General features: G+C 41.1%; 2 protein-coding genes across 24 annotated transcripts in view; one reads left to right on the top strand and one right to left on the bottom strand.

The window, feature by feature from the left end:
* Nucleotides 1–2,194, bottom strand: part of CrebB (Cyclic-AMP response element binding protein B) — a 123,296-nt gene extending 121,102 nt beyond the window's left edge. For 6 of the 19 annotated variants that reach the window (XM_069308763.1, XM_069308755.1, XM_069308754.1 and 3 more), the window contains exon 1: nucleotides 2,038–2,193. The gene's annotated coding sequence lies outside the window, so the exon portion shown is untranslated. Of the gene's footprint in view, nucleotides 1–2,037 lie in introns of all 19 variants that reach the window. The other 13 variants (XM_069308757.1, XM_069308759.1, XM_069308758.1 and 10 more) reach the window with 5 other exon arrangements.
* LOC123769505 (ankyrin-3) overlaps nucleotides 488–18,517 on the top strand; it is a 33,995-nt gene continuing 15,965 nt past the window's right edge. For 2 of the 5 annotated variants that reach the window (XR_011223572.1, XM_045760658.2), the window contains exons 1-3: nucleotides 12,804–13,069; nucleotides 14,888–14,997; nucleotides 17,817–17,915. Coding sequence is in view for 4 of the 5 variants with exons in the window: in XM_045760658.2 (XP_045616614.2) it covers nucleotides 14,922–14,997; nucleotides 17,817–17,915 (175 nt within the window). In the remaining variant the exon portion in view is untranslated. Of the gene's footprint in view, nucleotides 664–12,803; nucleotides 13,070–14,887; nucleotides 14,998–17,816; nucleotides 17,916–18,517 lie in introns of those variants that run through there. The other 3 variants (XM_045760657.2, XM_045760659.2, XM_069308752.1) reach the window with 3 other exon arrangements.

Here is an 18,517-nt window from a genome sequence, read left to right as displayed (position 1 = left end):
AAGACAGGCAATTTCATACGTAATTTCCATGTAATGAATCATGATAGCGCACTGATCGTACTTGCTTACCCATACCACAAGGATTATAAATAATAACATTAACACAGAAAATAAATATCTGCGCGAGTGTATATAATTGAAGGAATAGAATCGGCAAATAGTATATAATGGTTTATACGATTAAACCAATTACTATCGCTGGCAGTATTAAATGAATGATAAATTAAACAAAAATATTTAAAATATCACAATATTCGATATTAATTAATAAAACTACTTTCTTGTTATATGGAATATATTTGGCACAATTTTAAAAATATGCTTTACAATACTTCTTACGGATAATTTTACGTTAACTTTAGCTTCGGTAATTCCCCATAGACAACGACCCCGTGAATTTAGTCTGGCGCGCACGATAAGAGTTCCGGTGGCCAGATAAGCCCCATCCCGTGTCACTTTCCGGTGGCTCGTCCCGTCATCTACACCTATCACAGCTCCACCGTCCCGTAATATTGTACTGCGCCATAGTACCGACAAGAAACTTAATTAAATTAATATAATATATATTCACGAGAACATCGACCACAACGCTTGGCGTGTACAATGGCTACTACCCATGTTTCTGGCTCGGAAATCGTTGTTATGAATAATACAGAGTTGCCGGTAAGTGTGTGTTCAGCAGAGTTCTGTTCGAAGAAGATATATACTGAAGACCGCATGTATCGTAAAGCGATATATATGCTGCATGTTATGGGTAGATACCCATTAATAGCTGTCTATTGGAGCTATTCAAATTACCTAAATCGCCGAAAAGTGTTCGACTCGTAAAAATATTACGACATTTCTATTTAAATATAATGGAAGGCCTGCAACAGGTGAACGTCGCCAATGCCTTCAGTGATCGCGGCCGCTAATGCATAATTAAATCCGCTAGGCTGGCGGTTATTCGCGTCTCAAAACCCCGCCAGAGCCATTCTAAGCACTTGCAACTATTTATTTCCTTTTAAATCTCCTTAAGGAACGTCATCTGCCGCGGCGTAACTACGCATTAATCCACGTAGCCAAAACCTAACACCTTGTGTCTCCTTGATCAATATAGTAGTGGTGACCACCACCACTGGAGTAAATTATTTACACCCACGGGGGCCAGGGCAAGCCAGCCTACACCCACCATTTATTTATTTATTTATTTATTTATTTATATATATACAAGAAGGTACATTGGGATTGTGAGGATACATAATATGGTAATTACAATCTTGTAAAGTCACTAGTACGCGCAGCGTTTCGGGCAGAAACCCTTAGACCATCTTAAACCCTGTCTTACCACTGGTCAACACACGCCTATATCAACTGGCAAGTGTACTATACTCCTCCTGGGCCTTGACAGTTGCTTGTCAAACAGTGTTTTGGGGTCTATATGCCTGTCAAGGGCACTACTGTACGTCTGGCAATGGTGACGGTACCGTCCAGGCTGGACACAACTCATCACAGGAGACAGGTATCAGGTGCGGCGGCGGCGGCCCAGCTCCTCATCAACTCATCAACACGCTATATAGGCCGCTCTCATATACGCCGCCGCTAAATTATCTCATCGCCTAGGGGGAAAAAAATCGTCTCAAGTTGCCAAAAGTAGAGAAGCAGGAGCAGCTGCGGCGACACCTGCGTACGGCACCTGCCTCACCATTGATTATCCCTCAGCCTTATATCTCTCTCTCCCTCACCAAATCATCACTACACCTTCCCTCTATTCATCATCATCATCACCGCACCGCGTGACCCCCCGCTTTACCTAATCGATCACAAAACGCTATTTAGCCAGCCCATGGAGGCTATAAACCTCCTGAAAACAGGACAGCGAGTCCCGCAGCCGTCATATTCCTGCGGCTGCGGCTACCAATAGTGGTCGCCATGGCCTACAACTCGTCAAATGAAGCCATCTTCACTCGGGGCGGCTTGGGCGGCAGGCCTACGATTGGGCGGCGGGCGGGCGAATGGTTGACAGGATGGCGGGAACTTGTTGATGGGGGACCTTACCTGGGCCGTTACGTCGACGGTCGGGGACGCTAACTCGAACTCCTACTGGAAGATGAGCGTCTACGTCAGGATCCACGTCAGAGCTCCGTCACAGCGTCGCGACGAGGCTTACCCCGCCCGTCGCCTCCCCGCGTATCACTCCGCCGCCTCCCGCCGCTGCCAAATGTCACCACCTTTCATCATATTTCGTTATTTTTCGCCTTATTTACCCCTATTCCCTCCCTCAATACATCACATAAAACCCCACAAAAAATCCCCATTTACACCCCCCATCAATTTCCACCATTTATATAACTATTTCCACCCTTGATATCACTCTCAATCCTCACTAGGATTGAGAACTCTGGTCTGTTATTGAACGGATGTTTATTAAATTATTCCATTAATGTTAAGGAGTTATGTAGGGTTCCCATCCACTTACCGTACTGAGATACAAGACGCTTTGTGATTGGTTGATGGTTGTTGCGTCATGTATTTCTATTGGTTGACCGTGTCATGTTCTGTTCCCTGGAAAAGTATGACGTAAGCTCTGAGGATCTCCCCGGAAATAAATCATTAATGACACTTATTTTAGGTGTTTAAGGTTTTGGGTTTGTTACTTTTATTATCATATGGGATGCGTGATTTTGGTTTTTTAAAAGTCGATAAAAAATTCTTACCGGCCATGAAGAACTAGTTTTATATGCGTAGACGAGTACTAAGGCCGTGTTGAAACACTGTTTAGTAATTTATAACAATATTCAAAGTATATTTGTGCATAGTTGACAAGTAAATCTTACATTGACTACTTTAATGAATATAATGTTTATTTTCCGCTAGAGATCAAGCGCTTTATTAGAATAAATCAGCGATTCCGGGAATTACAAGTGCGGTTATTAATATTCTATGTATTCACTAAAAAATATGAATTGCTTAGCTTAAAGTACGTGAAGCTATAATTGACATTCAAACTTCTTTGCCACTCGTCCCCACAATGGCTACATGAGGCCCATAAATAAACTCATTAACCCAGTGGAGATGGACTCACATAAGTTCTTGTGATAAGGTGATGTTAATTGGATACAATATTCAGGGAACACACACACTCCCTCTGTGTGTGCGTGTGTGTGTGTGTGTGTGCGTGTGTGTGTGTGTGCGTGTGTGTGTGTGTGTGTGTGTGTGTGTGTGTGTGTGTGTGTGTGTGTGTGTGTGTGTGTGTGTGTGTGTGTGTGTGTGTGTGTGTACTCACCTAGTTGTGTCTGCAGGATCGAGCATTGACTCTTGGATCCCGCCTTTCGAGCATCGGTTGTTTACAGCAATGACTCCTGTCCTATTTCCCTATCATACCTGGTTTTAAAATTATGAATAGTATTTGCTTCCACAACCTGTTCCTGAAGTGCATTCCATTTCCCCACTACTCTCACGCTAAAAGAAAACTTCCTAACATCTCTGTGACTCATCTGAGTTTCAAGCTTCCATCCATGTCCTCTCGTTCTGTTACTATTCCGTGTGAACATTTCGTCTATGTCCACTCTGTCAATTCCTCTGAGTATCTTATACTCAGAGGAATTGTGTGTGTGTGTGTGTGTGTGTGTGTGTGTGTGTGTGTGTGTGTGTGTGTGTGTGTGTGTGTGTGTGTGTGTGTGTGTGTGTGTGCGTGTGTGTGTGTGCGTGTGTGAAAAAAAAATAGTTAGTAGTTTGTAACAGTTGATTGATTGACAGTTGAGAGGGGAAGCCGAATGAACAGAGCTCAACCCCCGCAAGCACAACTAGGTGAATACACACATCCCCAGGATGGCACCTATTTACTGCTAGGTGGACAGGGGCATAAGGTGAAAGCAACTCTGCCCCTGCCTCGATCGGGAAACGACTCTTTAAGACTACGATCCCAGAGAGGCCGATCCCACATAGCTGGGAGTTGTGTGTGTACATACGTATTTATAAGGCAGCGTCTGGGATGCTCTCGGACGCAGGTTCGAATCCTCGTCACGGCCCTTGTGGATTTGTTCATACGTAAAGTTTATTGAGGTAATGAAATACATCTTAAAGGGATAGAGTAGCTTGGGCTATTTCTACCCTTGTCTATTTAAGATCAACCTCTTGGGCTGGACGGTAGAGCGACGGTCTCGCGTCATGCAGGTCGGCGTTCAATCCCCGACCGTCCAAGTGGCACCATTCCTTCCCCCGTCCCATCCCAAATCCATATTCTGATTGATTGATGATTGATGAAGATTAAGCCACCCAAAAGGTGGCACGGGCATGAATAGCCCGTAAGTGGTGGCCCTTTTTAAGCCATTACCAGTATCAAGAGCTGATACTGGAGATCTGTGGAGGTGCGAATGCACTCTGCATGACGGTCTCCCTTGTGAATGTGTTAAGATGAAGATGAAGCCACCCAAAAGGTGGCACAGGCATGAATAGCTCGTAAGTGGTGGCCCTTTTGAGCCATCACCAGTATCAATAGATGATACTGGAGATCTGTGGAGGTGCGACTGCACCCTGCGTGACGGGAGATGTCTCCCGGACCAAATGGTGACCAGATCCATATCCTGAGACCTTCCCAGTGCTATATAGTCGTAACGGCTTGGCGCTTTCCCTCCCCTGATAATTCCCTTCCCCTTGTTCCTATTTCTTCAATATCTCGTATTTAATAATAATAATATTTAATATCCCTAAAGGGGCACACACATACATAGAATACACAAATATTAATCATATTTTACATTTCAAATTCCATTAGTAATCACCGTAGTATACTGTGAGATCTCTTATTGATTATGCTGCCCCTGTCATTTATTGTTTTGGTAAAGGTGAACATAAGAACAAAGGTAACTGCAAAAGGCCTATTGGCCCATACGAGGCAGCTCCTATTTATAACCACCCAATCCCACTCATATACATGTCCAACCCGCGCTTGAAACAATCAAGGGACCCCACCTCCACCACGTTACGCGGCAATTGGTTCCACAAATCAACAACCCTATATAGTCTTATTTATACATGTTGGAAAAGGTACAAAATAAGGCCATGAGAATAATCTTGGGATGCCCCCCAAAATCCTGTGATTGAGATAATGAGGATGGCATTGAACTTACAGAATATTTGGGGATAGAATTTTAGAGATATAGGTAGCTTCGGCGATTAGATTAATGAGAGGCTTGGGAGCCCACTAATCTAATCGCCTAGATTAGAGGTGAGAGCTTAATCCTCTCACTTCAAAAAGTGAAAAAAAATGAACAATGCATATTAAGGTATAATAAGAGAGCGTATATGGGATCCTTATGCTCTAATGTTACAAAAGTATGATGTCAAGAATGTATTTTTTAGCTTTAGTTTAGCTAGCTTCTTATTTATCCTAAACAGAGAATTATTCTTACGTTATAACTCTATATTATTTTATACCCTGGCTTAAAATAGCATCCCGTTCTCAGGTTAATTAGTATATTAAAGAACTGAGTATACAGTTAGTGTGTTTTGGTACTGTTTAATGTAATGTAACCTAACCTATCATAGCCTATCTTGACCTCATTCTGTTGTTCAAGATCCATAAATACAATAAAATACTAATTAAACTTAATGAGTTCTTGAATTATTAAGGTAAAGCTAAAATAGCAACCCATCCTCAGGCTTGTTTATTAAAAACTAAGTACATTTTGCTATTTAGAAAATGCATTTATGAGCCTAATGATTTTAACGTGTTCATCCATCCTGTTTAAACCACCTGAATACTAATTGAGATATTTGTGATGTTCTGGAGGCGTATTAAGGTTCCATAAATAGTCTTTTGGTCAACTGGCAAGTGAACCTTTGCCCGAAACAAAGATTATTCTCAAGTTACAACTTTGTTATTTTAAAAACCCAGGTTTTATAATTAACTAAGTTTCTGTTATATACGTTTTCTTTGACAAACCTTAAGGCCAACATTTTCTTTAATGTCAAATTCTTGGACACTCAAACAGGAAAGAATTTCACGTTTCACTTAATTCATTGGGGACAGGAAGCCAGAGTGTATTCATACACGTTTGGCTTTTATCGAGGTCCCTCCCCCCCCCAAGGCCGAATTACAGACCCTGCCCAGGACACAACCATACAACAAGCTGACTAACTCTTGAGTACCGACTCACTGCCAGGTGAACAGAGGCATTAGGTGAAAGAAAATGTGCCCAACCATTTCTGTCCCACCCGGGACTCGAACCCGGAATTCTCGATTGTACGTCAAGAACAAACCCGACTATATTACCGGGATTCTTGACTTGTTTGAGAATGTAATTTATTGGCAATTCACGTAACCTAAGCAAGGATATATATATATATATATATATATATATATATATATATATATATATATATATATATATATATATATATATATATATATATATATATATAAATAAATATATATATATATATATATATATATATATATATATATATATATATATATATATATATATATATTAGTATATTTTGGTAGCAGTCTTTCCTGTAGACATATTTTATTAAATATGACCGAAAAAGTAAGATTAATAATTCTAACACGAATTTTCTCAATCTTTCGTACATTACGCTTCACTGTTGGAGGTAAATCAAAAATCACTTCTCCAAAATTCATTTTTATTTCTAGTCTGACGCGACACGGGCGCGTTTCGTAAAACTTATTACATTTTCAAAGACTTCACAAATACACAACTGATTAGAACTTACGTCTCTCTGATATTATATCTACATTTGAGTGAGGTGGGAAGGGTGATGTGGCATTAACACAAGACAGAACAGGAGGGGATATTAATAGGGTATTAAAAGTATCAACACAAGACAGAACAGAAACAATGGGTATTGAATAGAAGTGTTTGTAGAAAGCCTATTGGTCCATATTTCTTGATGCTTCTATATTGGAGCGGAGTCTTGAGGTGGGTAGAATATAGTTGTGCAATAATTGGCTGTTGATTGCTGGTGTTGACTTCTTGATGTGTAGTGCCTCGCAAACGTCAAGCCGCCTGCTATCGCTGTATCTATCGATGATTTCTGTGTTGTTTACTAGGATTTCTCTGGCGATGGTTTGGTTATGGGAAGAGATTATATGTTCCTTAATGGAGCCCTGTTGCTTATGCATCGTTAAACGCCTAGAAAGAGATGTTGTTGTCTTGCCTATATACTGGGTTTTTTGGAGCTTACAGTCCCCAAGTGGGCATTTGAAGGCATAGACGACGTTAGTCTCTTTTAAAGCGTTCTGTTTTGTGTCTGGAGAGTTTCTCATGAGTAGGCTGGCCGTTTTTCTGGTTTTATAGTAAATCGTCAGTTGTATCCTCTGATTTTTGTCTGTAGGGATAACGTTTCTATTAACAATATCTTTCAGGACCCTTTCCTCCGTTTTATGAGCTGTGGAAAAGAAGTTCCTGTAAAATAGTCTAATAGGGGGTATAGGTGTTGTGTTAGTTGTCTCTTCAGAGGTTGCATGGCTTTTCACTTTCCTTCTTATGATGTCTTCGATGAAACCATTGGAGAAGCCGTTATTGACTAGGACCTGCCTTACCCTACAGAGTTCTTCGTCGACTTGCTTCCATTCTGAGCTGTGGCTGAGAGCACGGTCGACGTATGCGTTAACAACACTCCTCTTGTACCTGTCGGGGCAGTCGCTGTTGGCATTTAGGCACATTCCTATGTTTGTTTCCTTAGTGTAGACTGCAGTGTGGAAACCTCCGCCCTTTTCCATGACTGTTACATCTAGAAAAGGCAGCTTCCCATCCTTTTCCGTCTCGTAAGTGAAACGCAGCACGGAACTCTGCTCAAATGCCTCCTTCAGCTCCTGCAGATGTCTGACATCAGGTACCTGTGTAAAAATGTCGTCAACATACCTGCAGTATATGGCCGGTTTCAAGTTCATGTCGACTAAGACTTTTTGCTCGATGGTACCCATGTAGAAGTTTGCAAACAGGACACCTAGGGGAGAACCCATGGCGACCCCATCTACTTGCTTATACATGTGCCCATCCGGGCTCAAGAAGGGTGCCTCTTTAGTACAAGCTTGGAGTAGTTTCCTCAGAATACTTTCTGGCATGTCAAGAGGAGTACAGGCTGGATCACGATACACTCTGTCGGCTATCATTCCGATTGTCTCGTCCACAGGTACGTTGGTAAACAGCGATTCTACGTCCAACGAGGCTCTTATCCCTGTGGCCCGTGTGCCCCGCAGTAAGTCCACAAATTCCTTTGGAGACTTCAGGCTGAAGGCGCAAGGAACATAAGGAGTCAGCAGGCCGTTGAGTCGCTTCGCCAGTCTGTACGTGGGTGTGGGTATCTGGCTAATGATTGGCCGAAGTGGGTTTCCAGGCTTGTGCGTCTTGACATTTCCATACGCATATCCAGGTTTATATTCCCCAATGATCTTTGGCAGGTGGAGTCCGGATTTCTTGGCGTTCACAGTTTCGATCAGTTTGTTGACCTTTGCTTTTAATTCGGCTGTAGTGTCCTTCGTTACCCTTTGGAACTTAGTTTGGTTAACCTCACTGAGGACCAAGTCACTCTCCTAAATCTGGGCATAAACTGTCATGTTATGTCCAGACCGAGTGAAATGGCCCGGAAAGTAGAGTTGGAAATTCTGTTGGACGACATATTCGACCTCGAGACACAAAAGAAGGTCACTACCAAAGATACCTTACAAGCAGAACTTATTGCAGAAGGAGGAAAGAATCGAGGCAACTACAGAAGCACCATACTGTCCCCCGAGCTTAAAGCGGCAGCTAAAAGCCTTCGTGAGAACAAGGAGATAGTTGTCAGGAGAGGTGACAAGTCGCCAATATATGTCATTCTTAAAAAAGACGAATATCTGGCGAAAATGAACATCATACTCTCTGACCAAACTAAGTTCCAAAGGGTAACGAAGGACACTACAGCCGAATTAAAAGCAAAGGTCAACAAACTGATCGAAACTGTGAACGCCAAGAAATCCGGACTCCACCTGCCAAAGATCATTGGGGAATATAAACCTGGATATGCGTATGGAAATGTCAAGACGCACAAGCCTGGAAACCCACTTCGGCCAATCATTAGCCAGATACCCACACCCACGTACAGACTGGCGAAGCGACTCAACGGCCTGCTGACTCCTTATGTTCCTTGCGCCTTCAGCCTGAAGTCTCCAAAGGAATTTGTGGACTTACTGCGGGGCACACGGGCCACAGGGATAAGAGCCTCGTTGGACGTAGAATCGCTGTTTACCAACGTACCTGTGGACGAGACAATCGGAATGATAGCCGACAGAGTGTATCGTGATCCAGCCTGTACTCCTCTTGACATGCCAGAAAGTATTCTGAGGAAACTACTCCAAGCTTGTACTAAAGAGGCACCCTTCTTGAGCCCGGATGGGCACATGTATAAGCAAGTAGATGGGGTCGCCATGGGTTCTCCCCTAGGTGTCCTGTTTGCAAACTTCTACATGGGTACCATCGAGCAAAAAGTCTTAGTCGACATGAACTTGAAACCGGCCATATACTGCAGGTATGTTGACGACATTTTTACACAGGTACCTGATGTCAGACATCTGCAGGAGCTGAAGGAGGCATTTGAGCAGAGTTCCGTGCTGCGTTTCACTTACGAGACGGAAAAGGATGGGAAGCTGCCTTTTCTAGATGTAACAGTCATGGAAAAGGGCGGAGGTTTCCACACTGCAGTCTACACTAAGGAAACAAACATAGGAATGTGCCTAAATGCCAACAGCGACTGCCCCGACAGGTACAAGAGGAGTGTTGTTAACGCATACGTCGACCGTGCTCTCAGCCACAGCTCAGAATGGAAGCAAGTCGACGAAGAACTCTGTAGGGTAAGGCAGGTCCTAGTCAATAACGGCTTCTCCAATGGTTTCATCGAAGACATCATAAGAAGGAAAGTGAAAAGCCATGCAACCTCTGAAGAGACAACTAACACAACACCTATACCCCCTATTAGACTATTTTACAGGAACTTCTTTTCCACAGCTCATAAAACGGAGGAAAGGGTCCTGAAAGATATTGTTAATAGAAACGTTATCCCTACAGACAAAAATCAGAGGATACAACTGACGATTTACTATAAAACCAGAAAAACGGCCAGCCTACTCATGAGAAACTCTCCAGACACAAAACAGAACGCTTTAAAAGAGACTAACGTCGTCTATGCCTTCAAATGCCCACTTGGGGACTGTAAGCTCCAAAAAACCCAGTATATAGGCAAGACAACAACATCTCTTTCTAGGCGTTTAACGATGCATAAGCAACAGGGCTCCATTAAGGAACATATAATCTCTTCCCATAACCAAACCATCGCCAGAGAAATCCTAGTAAACAACACAGAAATCATCGATAGATACAGCAATAGCAGGCGGCTTGACGTTTGCGAGGCACTACACATCAAGAAGTCAACACCAGCAATCAACAGCCAATTATTGCACATATATATATATATATATATATATATATATATATATATATATATATATATATATATATATATATATATATATATATATATATATATATATATATATATATATATATATATATATATATATATATATATATATATATATATATATATATATATATATATATATATATATTATTAAATATGACCGAAAAAGTAAGATTAATGATTCTAACACGAATTTTCTCAAACTTTTGTACATTTCTTTTCACTGTTGGAGGTAATTCAAAAATCAATTCTCCAAAATTCATTTTTATTTCTAGTCTGACGCGACACTTGAGCGCGTTTCGTAAAACTTATTACATTTTCAAAGACTTTACACATACACAACTGAATAGAACTTACATATCTCCAATTTGTTTATATCTACATTTGAGTGAGGTGGAATTTAATAGGGTATTAATTTCATCAACACAAGACAGAACACGAAACAATGGGTATTGAAATGGAAGTGATTGTAGAAAGCCTATTGGTCCATATGGTTCTCCAATGGTTTCGTCGAAGACATCATAAGAAGGAAAGTGAAACGCCATGCAACCTCTGAAGAGACAACTAACACAACACCTATACCCCCTATTAGACTATTTTACAGGAACTTCTTTTCCACAGCTCATAAAACGGAGGAAAGGGTCCTGAAAGATATTGTTAATAGAAACGTTATCCCTACAGACAAAAATCAGAGGATACAACTGACGATTTACTATAAAACCAGAAAAACGGCCAGCCTACTCATGAGAAACTCTCCAGACACAAAGCAGAACGCTTTAAAAGAGACCAACGTCGTCTATGCCTTCAAATGCCCACTTGGGGACTGTAAGCTCCAAAAAACCCAGTATATAGGCAAGACAACAACATCTCTTTCTAGGCGTTTAACGATGCATAAGCAACAGGGCTCCATTAAGGAACATATAATCTCTTCCCACAACCAAACCATCGCCAGAGAAATCCTAGTAAACAACACAGAAATCATCGATAGGTACAGCGATAGCAGACGGCTTGATGTTTGCGAGGCACTGCACATTAAGAAGTCAACACCAGCAATCAACAGCCAATTTTTTTTTTTTTTTTTTTTTGAGATATATACAAGAGTTATTACATTCTTGTACAGCCACTAGTACGCGTAGCGTTTCGGGCAAGTCCTATGGTCCTATCCTATGGTCCCTGGAATACGATCCCCTGCCGCGAAGAATCGTTTTTTCATCCAAGTACACATTTTACTGTTGCGTTAAACAGAGGCTACAGTTAAGGAATTGCGCCCAGTAAATCCTCCCCGGCCAGGATACGAACCCATGACATAGCGCTCGCGGAACGCCAGGCGAGTGTCTTACCACTACACCACGGAGACTGCAATGCACAACTATTCTAATTAATGCACAACTATATTCTACCCACCTCAAGACTCCGCTCCAATATAGAAGCATCAAGAAATATGGACCAATAGGCTTTCTACAATCACTTCCATTTCAATACCCATTGTTTCGTGTTCTGTCTTGTGTTGATGAAATTAATACCCTATTAAATACCACCTCACCCCATCCACCTCACTCAAATGTAGATATAAACAAATCGGAGATATGTAAGTTCTATTCAGTTGTGTATGTGTAAAGTCTTTGAAAATGTAATAAGTTTTACGAAACGCGCTCAAGTGTCGCGTCAGACTAGAAATAAAAATGAATTTTGGAGAATTGATTTTTGAATTACCTCCAACAGTGAAAAGAAATGTACGAAAGATTGAGAAAATTCGTGTTAGAATCATTAATCTTACTTTTTCGGTCATATTTAATAATATATGTCTACAGGAAAGACTGCTACCAAAATATACAAATATGTATATTTATATATATATATATATATATATATATATATATATATATATATATATATATATGTATATATATATATATATATATATATATATATATATATAAATATATATATATATATATATATATATATATATATATATATATATAAATAAATATATATATATATATATATATATATATATATATATATAAATAAATATATATATATATATATTTATATATATATATATATATATATATATATATATATATATATATATATATATATATATGGAGCATTATAAAATCTAAAGTCTAGGTTCATTATAGAATATACGGTAAAGAGAGCATAACAGAATATACACTTAAACAGACAACAAACAAAAAAACATGAGAATTCAGCTGGGATAAATAGGTGTATATCCTTGAAGTATAAATATACATTCACACACCTTATGGGCGGGCGTGGGCGTGAGGTAGGGTTGGGTGGCGTCGCTGGCTGTCAGTGGCAGTTGGTTAGCGTGAGCTGCTACACCTGCGTCCGCATCCTCCCTCCCCTTGTTCACCATACACGCCGTACAATATACAACATTCTAGCAGGATACAGGACCCCGTCGGTCCTGTATCCACCCGAGCTGATATCCTAGGATTATTCTCCGCAACGACAGTCATATATACACCTGTTAATAGATCTGGGGTGCTCCATACATGTGGCTCCGGCTCATACGAGTGTTGTCAGGCCACACCAGGCTTGCTGCTTCTGAAGAGAGTCGGATAGGAGACACGTACAGGTAAGAGTGTCTGGTAATTGACTGATAGTCTCTGAGTATAATGATCTATGTACCGGCTTTTGTGTTGTGGTGTGTTGTAGCGATGTGTTGTATTCTAGTGATGTGTTATAGTGATTTGTTGTGTTGTGCTGTGCTATGTTATTGTCATGTGTTGATTTGTGTTGTACTGAAGTTTTGTGTGGGGGGGGGAGAGAGAGAGAGAGAGAGAGAGACTATCTTAGCTCTGATTGCTACATTGGCACTGGACACGGTTGGGTGGGTAACTAATTATGTGCATATTGTGTATACTGCAGAATTAGCAGTGAAACACCGTTGGTGTAGAGCCAACCAGCAAGTTCCCTGGCACTGCCTCGTATTGCTGCCTGCTCAGTGCCACTAACCTCTCATATCTGGCGCACACACCTGGCACCAAGTGAGAACCCTCCTTCATCCCCCCCCCCACTCCCTCTCTCCCTCCTTCCCCTCAGATGAACCAAGAATTAGGAGGGGTGAAGTATATGATGTGCGCACGCGCGCACACACACACACACGCACGCGCGCACACACACACACACACACACACACACACACACACACACACACACACACACACAGGAATCTGTACACCTGTTGATTGACGGTTGAGAGGCGGGACCAAAGAGCCAGGGCCCAACCCCCGCAAGCATAACTAGGTGAATACACACTCACCTGCATCAGTCACTTTACATTATCCACCTTCCGGTTACCTTACGACGATTTCGGGTCTTAACGTTCCTGCGGCCCGGTCCCCGACCAGGCACGATGGTATTATTATTATTATATTGAGGAAATCCGCTGGAGCCATGATGTGGATTTATTTAGAATCCATTTAGATCTGGATCTAAATACGGGAATCTGGGAACACCAAACGCATAGGTTCGAATCCACTTCACGGCTCTTGTAGATGTTCTCACTGATATATTGATATATTATTATTTTTATTATTATTAGCTATTAATTATTTTTTATATTCACATAAATTTCGCTCAGTCCTGAAATTATCTGTCTCACTCTGAAGTTGTCTCACTCTAAAGTTATGTTTCACTCTAAAGTTATCTGTCTCACCCTGAAGTTACCTGCTTTGCCCTAAAATTACCTGGTTCGTCCTGAAGTCACCTGGTTTGACCTGAAGTTAGAATCGGGCTTAACTTTAAGGATGTATATTCAATGAATTCATAGCTAGTCAGTTCTAACTAAACTTCAACTATATTCTAAAGTTAACGGACCAATTCCTGAAGTTAGCTGCTGAGTTTTGAAGTTTCTAAAAAAAAAACAAAAAAAATTCCTGGTCTGTCAAGAAGTTAGTTTCTCAGTCCACAAAGAACTCGCCTGACAATTACTCCTGAAATTGACTTAGTCCATTCTGACTATTAGAGAAGTCATTTTGTCAGCTCTAATCTATCAAACTGTAGTGTAGTGAGCGTGTGTTCATTCCAGTAGTGATCTTGTGAGTCTAGGATCAGCTCAGTAGTGATCAGCTCAAGTTTGAGATAACTTGAGATAACTCTTGAAGGATCTGGTAGACTCTGATAGTTCTTGTTTCAGGATAATCCTTGAATCGTGATTCCCGAAGCACTGTTGTGTCGTCAGGTGTGGAATTTACCTCGTCAGGTGTGGAATTACCTCGTCAGGTGTAGAATTACCTCGTCAGGTGTGGAATTACCTCGTCAGGTGTGAAGCTATCTCACTAGTGACCTCGGCTGATTGCCCTCAGGTGACTGACTTCAACTTATTCACCTCAACTGATTAACCTCAGTCGATTAGCCTCATCCTTCTGACCTCAGCTGACTTGTTCCACAGGGTTCGCCATTAGGCAGCCGGGCGCCATTACAAGATGTTCCTGGCACGATTAGTGACCTCAGCGCTGGTGGCAGCTACAGTTGGCACTCTCCTCAGCGGTGCCACTCAAGGTCAGTGTTATTATGGTGCCTGTTGTTGTTGTTATAGATTCAGCTACTCGAAACAAGTTCCAAGTAGCACGGGCTATGGTGAGCCCGTAGTAGACTTACCTGGCACAGGGGCGGTGCTCGATTATGGTGTCGTAGCGCGGTCGATATGGAGATTCACACACACACGACATCGCATCATGTCATATCGTAAATACGACTAACTGTTGCATCACGTGGAACCATCAAGCAACTGAGACTAAAGTGCTTGTCATGAGCTGTCACTTAAACACGTGTCAATCATCCACTCTTGACAAACTCAGCCAATAATGCCTTAATTCCTCCCAAGAATTAGTTGCTGCAGCACGCCGCCAGCGGGAGCCTAGTCCCTGTGACTGTTGTGGTTTATAAGTTTTTCTTTAAACGATAATTTGGTGGATTGAATAAACGAAATAAGATTTTTTATATACGAAAATTTGGTGGATTACATAAACGAAGTAAAATTTGTTTTAAACTGAAAATTGGTGGATTAAATTAACGAATTAAATTGTCTTTAAATGAAAATTTGGTGGATTAAATAAACGAATTAAATTTCTTTAAATGAAAATTTGGTGGATTAAATAAACGAATTAAATTTCTTTAAACGAAAATTTGGTGGATTAAATAAACGAATTAAATTTCTTTAAACGAAAATTTGGTGGATTAAATAAACGAATTAAGTTGTCTTTAAATAAAAATATGATGGATTAAATAAACGAATTAAAAATTTCATTAAACGAAAAGGTTCTGGATTTCTGTCGAAATAAACTTATAATCTAACAGCCAAGGATTGACTTGGTGCTAAACTGACGCTTTTTGGCCGGTGTGTGAGCGGTGTGGCCCGCGACTCTAGATTTGCCACTCCGTAGAAAGTGTTTTGGCGTAACAGACACGTGTGAACTTTAGCCATACCTAACCTATTGGGGCCAGTGCATAGAAAATGACAGTATTAGAGTGCTTATGTAGCATTGTTAGCGGATTGATCGATTTCGTATAAATTACGGTATATTAGGTAAGAGGAGAGGGTGCTAGGAATATAAAGAGAGAGAGAGAGAGCGAGTGTTTAGCCGAGAACCACTAACACTAGTGGCCTCGACGAGGACATGAAGCCGGCGGCTTGTCGAAGGTCCCCCATTTGCCTTGCTGAGGTTTTCTAGCTGTAGACAATCGACTTGAGAATGGTCCAGGACGGACCGAAACGTCGTCGTCTCTTCACCTTCTAGTGTGTGGTCTGGTCAACTTTCTAGCTGTACTTTAAAAGTTAACAGAAATTTAACATTTACGGCTTTGGCGGGTAGGCGGTTCCATGGGTTAATATTCCTCAGGGTGAAATAACTATTCTCAGTCCTACATTGTGGCTTGTTGAGCTTGAAACCGTTGCTTCTTGTTTGTGATACATCTGTCTGTCAATAAGAATGTCTGCCTGTGTGTTAAAGACCAAACTCGTGGAGGCTGTGCTCACCCAACTTTGCAGGGGGAATGGTCTGGAGTACGGGATGGACATAATCTGGTCGGGGTCACCAGAATTCAAGAGGGAACAGAGTGCCGGAGCCACATACTGACCCATATGGCTGATTTTAGCACTGCCCGCCAGCTAAGCCTAACTATATATTTCAAAAATCAAAATTTCAATTTTTGTTTTGTTTCAAACAGTAATGAGGAAAATTATGCACTGATTTCGGGGAAAATTAATAGAAAAATTTCTCATCATTCTTTCCTCGTATTACCATAAAACAGACGAAGCTTCTTCAGCTTGAGAGGCTTTCTTAAACTCAGCGCCGTTCTCAAAGTCAAAGGGAGACTATTATATATTAATGACTACACCGCTAGTCGGACCATCAGCATGACAACGGAAAACTATTATATTATTATATGACATAATATATATGAAAAAGAAAGACAGGCAGAAACAGACATTTAGAGACAGATATACCGCTAGAAATACAGACAAACAGACAGAGATAGACCTGTAGAGAGGCCGTGTTGACTCTAGAGAGAAGCAGGAAAACAGACAACACAGCCAGCCACATGACTGATAGAGATAAGGAGAGAAGAAAGGAGAAGGAAGAGAGAAGAGTTAGGGAAGGTTTGACGAGAGGGAAGAAGAGAGAGGAGGAAAAGAGAGGCGAAGAAAGTGGGGTAAAAGGGGAAAGGAGGAATGGGGAGAGAGTCCCGGGCGCAGCCGGGTATCCCCTTCCGCCTTAGTATCCTGTAATTGCCAAAATGGAATTACCTGATACTAAATAATTACCAGGTAGATTGTTTGGGTTCGTACGTTCGGGACAGATTCACGAAGCAGTTACGAAAGTACTTACGTACGTGTGCATCTTTCCTCAATCTTTGACGGCTTCAGTTACATTTATTATAGAGTTTACAAGCATGAAAACTTACCAATTAACTGTTGTTATTGTTATAAACAACCTCCTGGTACTTCAGAGCTCATTAACTGCTTAATAATCGTAAACACAACTGCCAAAAATTGAGAAAAGATGTACAGGTTCGTAAGTGCTTGTGTATCTGGCCTCTTAAGAAAAAACGATTGCATTTTTTACGGAGCGGCAAATCGAGAGAATGAAATTCAGACAGGATGGAAAAGTTATCTTGTAGAGTGTTTAAGAATGTTATCATATGGATACTCGCGTGTGATTATTGTGTGTGTGTGTTATTAACAGTTCCCTTGACCTAAGTGACCTAGTGATCCCATCCCACGACCAGAGTGACTGGTGACCCCATCCCATGACCAAATATATTGGTTCCCTATCCCACAAGCAAAGTGACCAAAGTGACTGCTGACTCCTCAACAGAGGGCCAGGAGCTGATGAAGGCCGCAAGGGAGGGTGACCTGGACGCCCTGAGGGCGCTGCTTGCCGAGGGCGCCTCCGTTCACTTCAGGGACGCCGCAGGTCGGTCAAGGCATCTTAGGGCTAAGTTCGACATATGTTTAGATTAGGTTAGGGTAGGTCTAGTTTAGGTTAGAATAGGTTATATCTAGGATATGTTAGGTCTAGGTTAGAATAGGTTATATCTAGGATATGTTAGGTTAGCTTAGGTTAGGCATACGTTAGTTAGGTTAGGCCCAGGTTAGCTTAGGTGAGATCTAGGTTAGCTTAGGTTAGGCCTAGGGTAGGCTTAAGATAGTTTAAACTAGTTTAAGTTAGGTTAGTCTTAGGTTTGATTATAACAGGTTAGGTCTAGGGTAGGTTATGTCTAAGTTGGGTTAGGCCTAGGTTTGATTAGTATAGGTTAGGTTTTGCCAAGATTTGGCTAGGTTAAGTTAGGCTTACAATAGGTTAAGTTGATATGTTTAACTTTAGCTCACGAAGTTAATATTTCATATGTATACTCTATATGTATAAGCGAATAAAGGGTGGGAAATATTATCCCAAACACATATTTACCGAATTACACACACAAAAAATATATATAAATCCCACAGGAACTTTGGAGAGTGAATAACAAGGGAAACAAAGATAAAACAAAGCACTCCCAAATGTGTGGAACCTAA

The sequence above is a fragment of the Procambarus clarkii genome, chromosome 63, assembly GCF_040958095.1.
Source record: "Procambarus clarkii isolate CNS0578487 chromosome 63, FALCON_Pclarkii_2.0, whole genome shotgun sequence".
NCBI lineage: Eukaryota > Metazoa > Arthropoda > Malacostraca > Decapoda > Cambaridae > Procambarus > Procambarus clarkii.
This window is presented reverse-complemented; position numbering and strand designations above follow the sequence as displayed.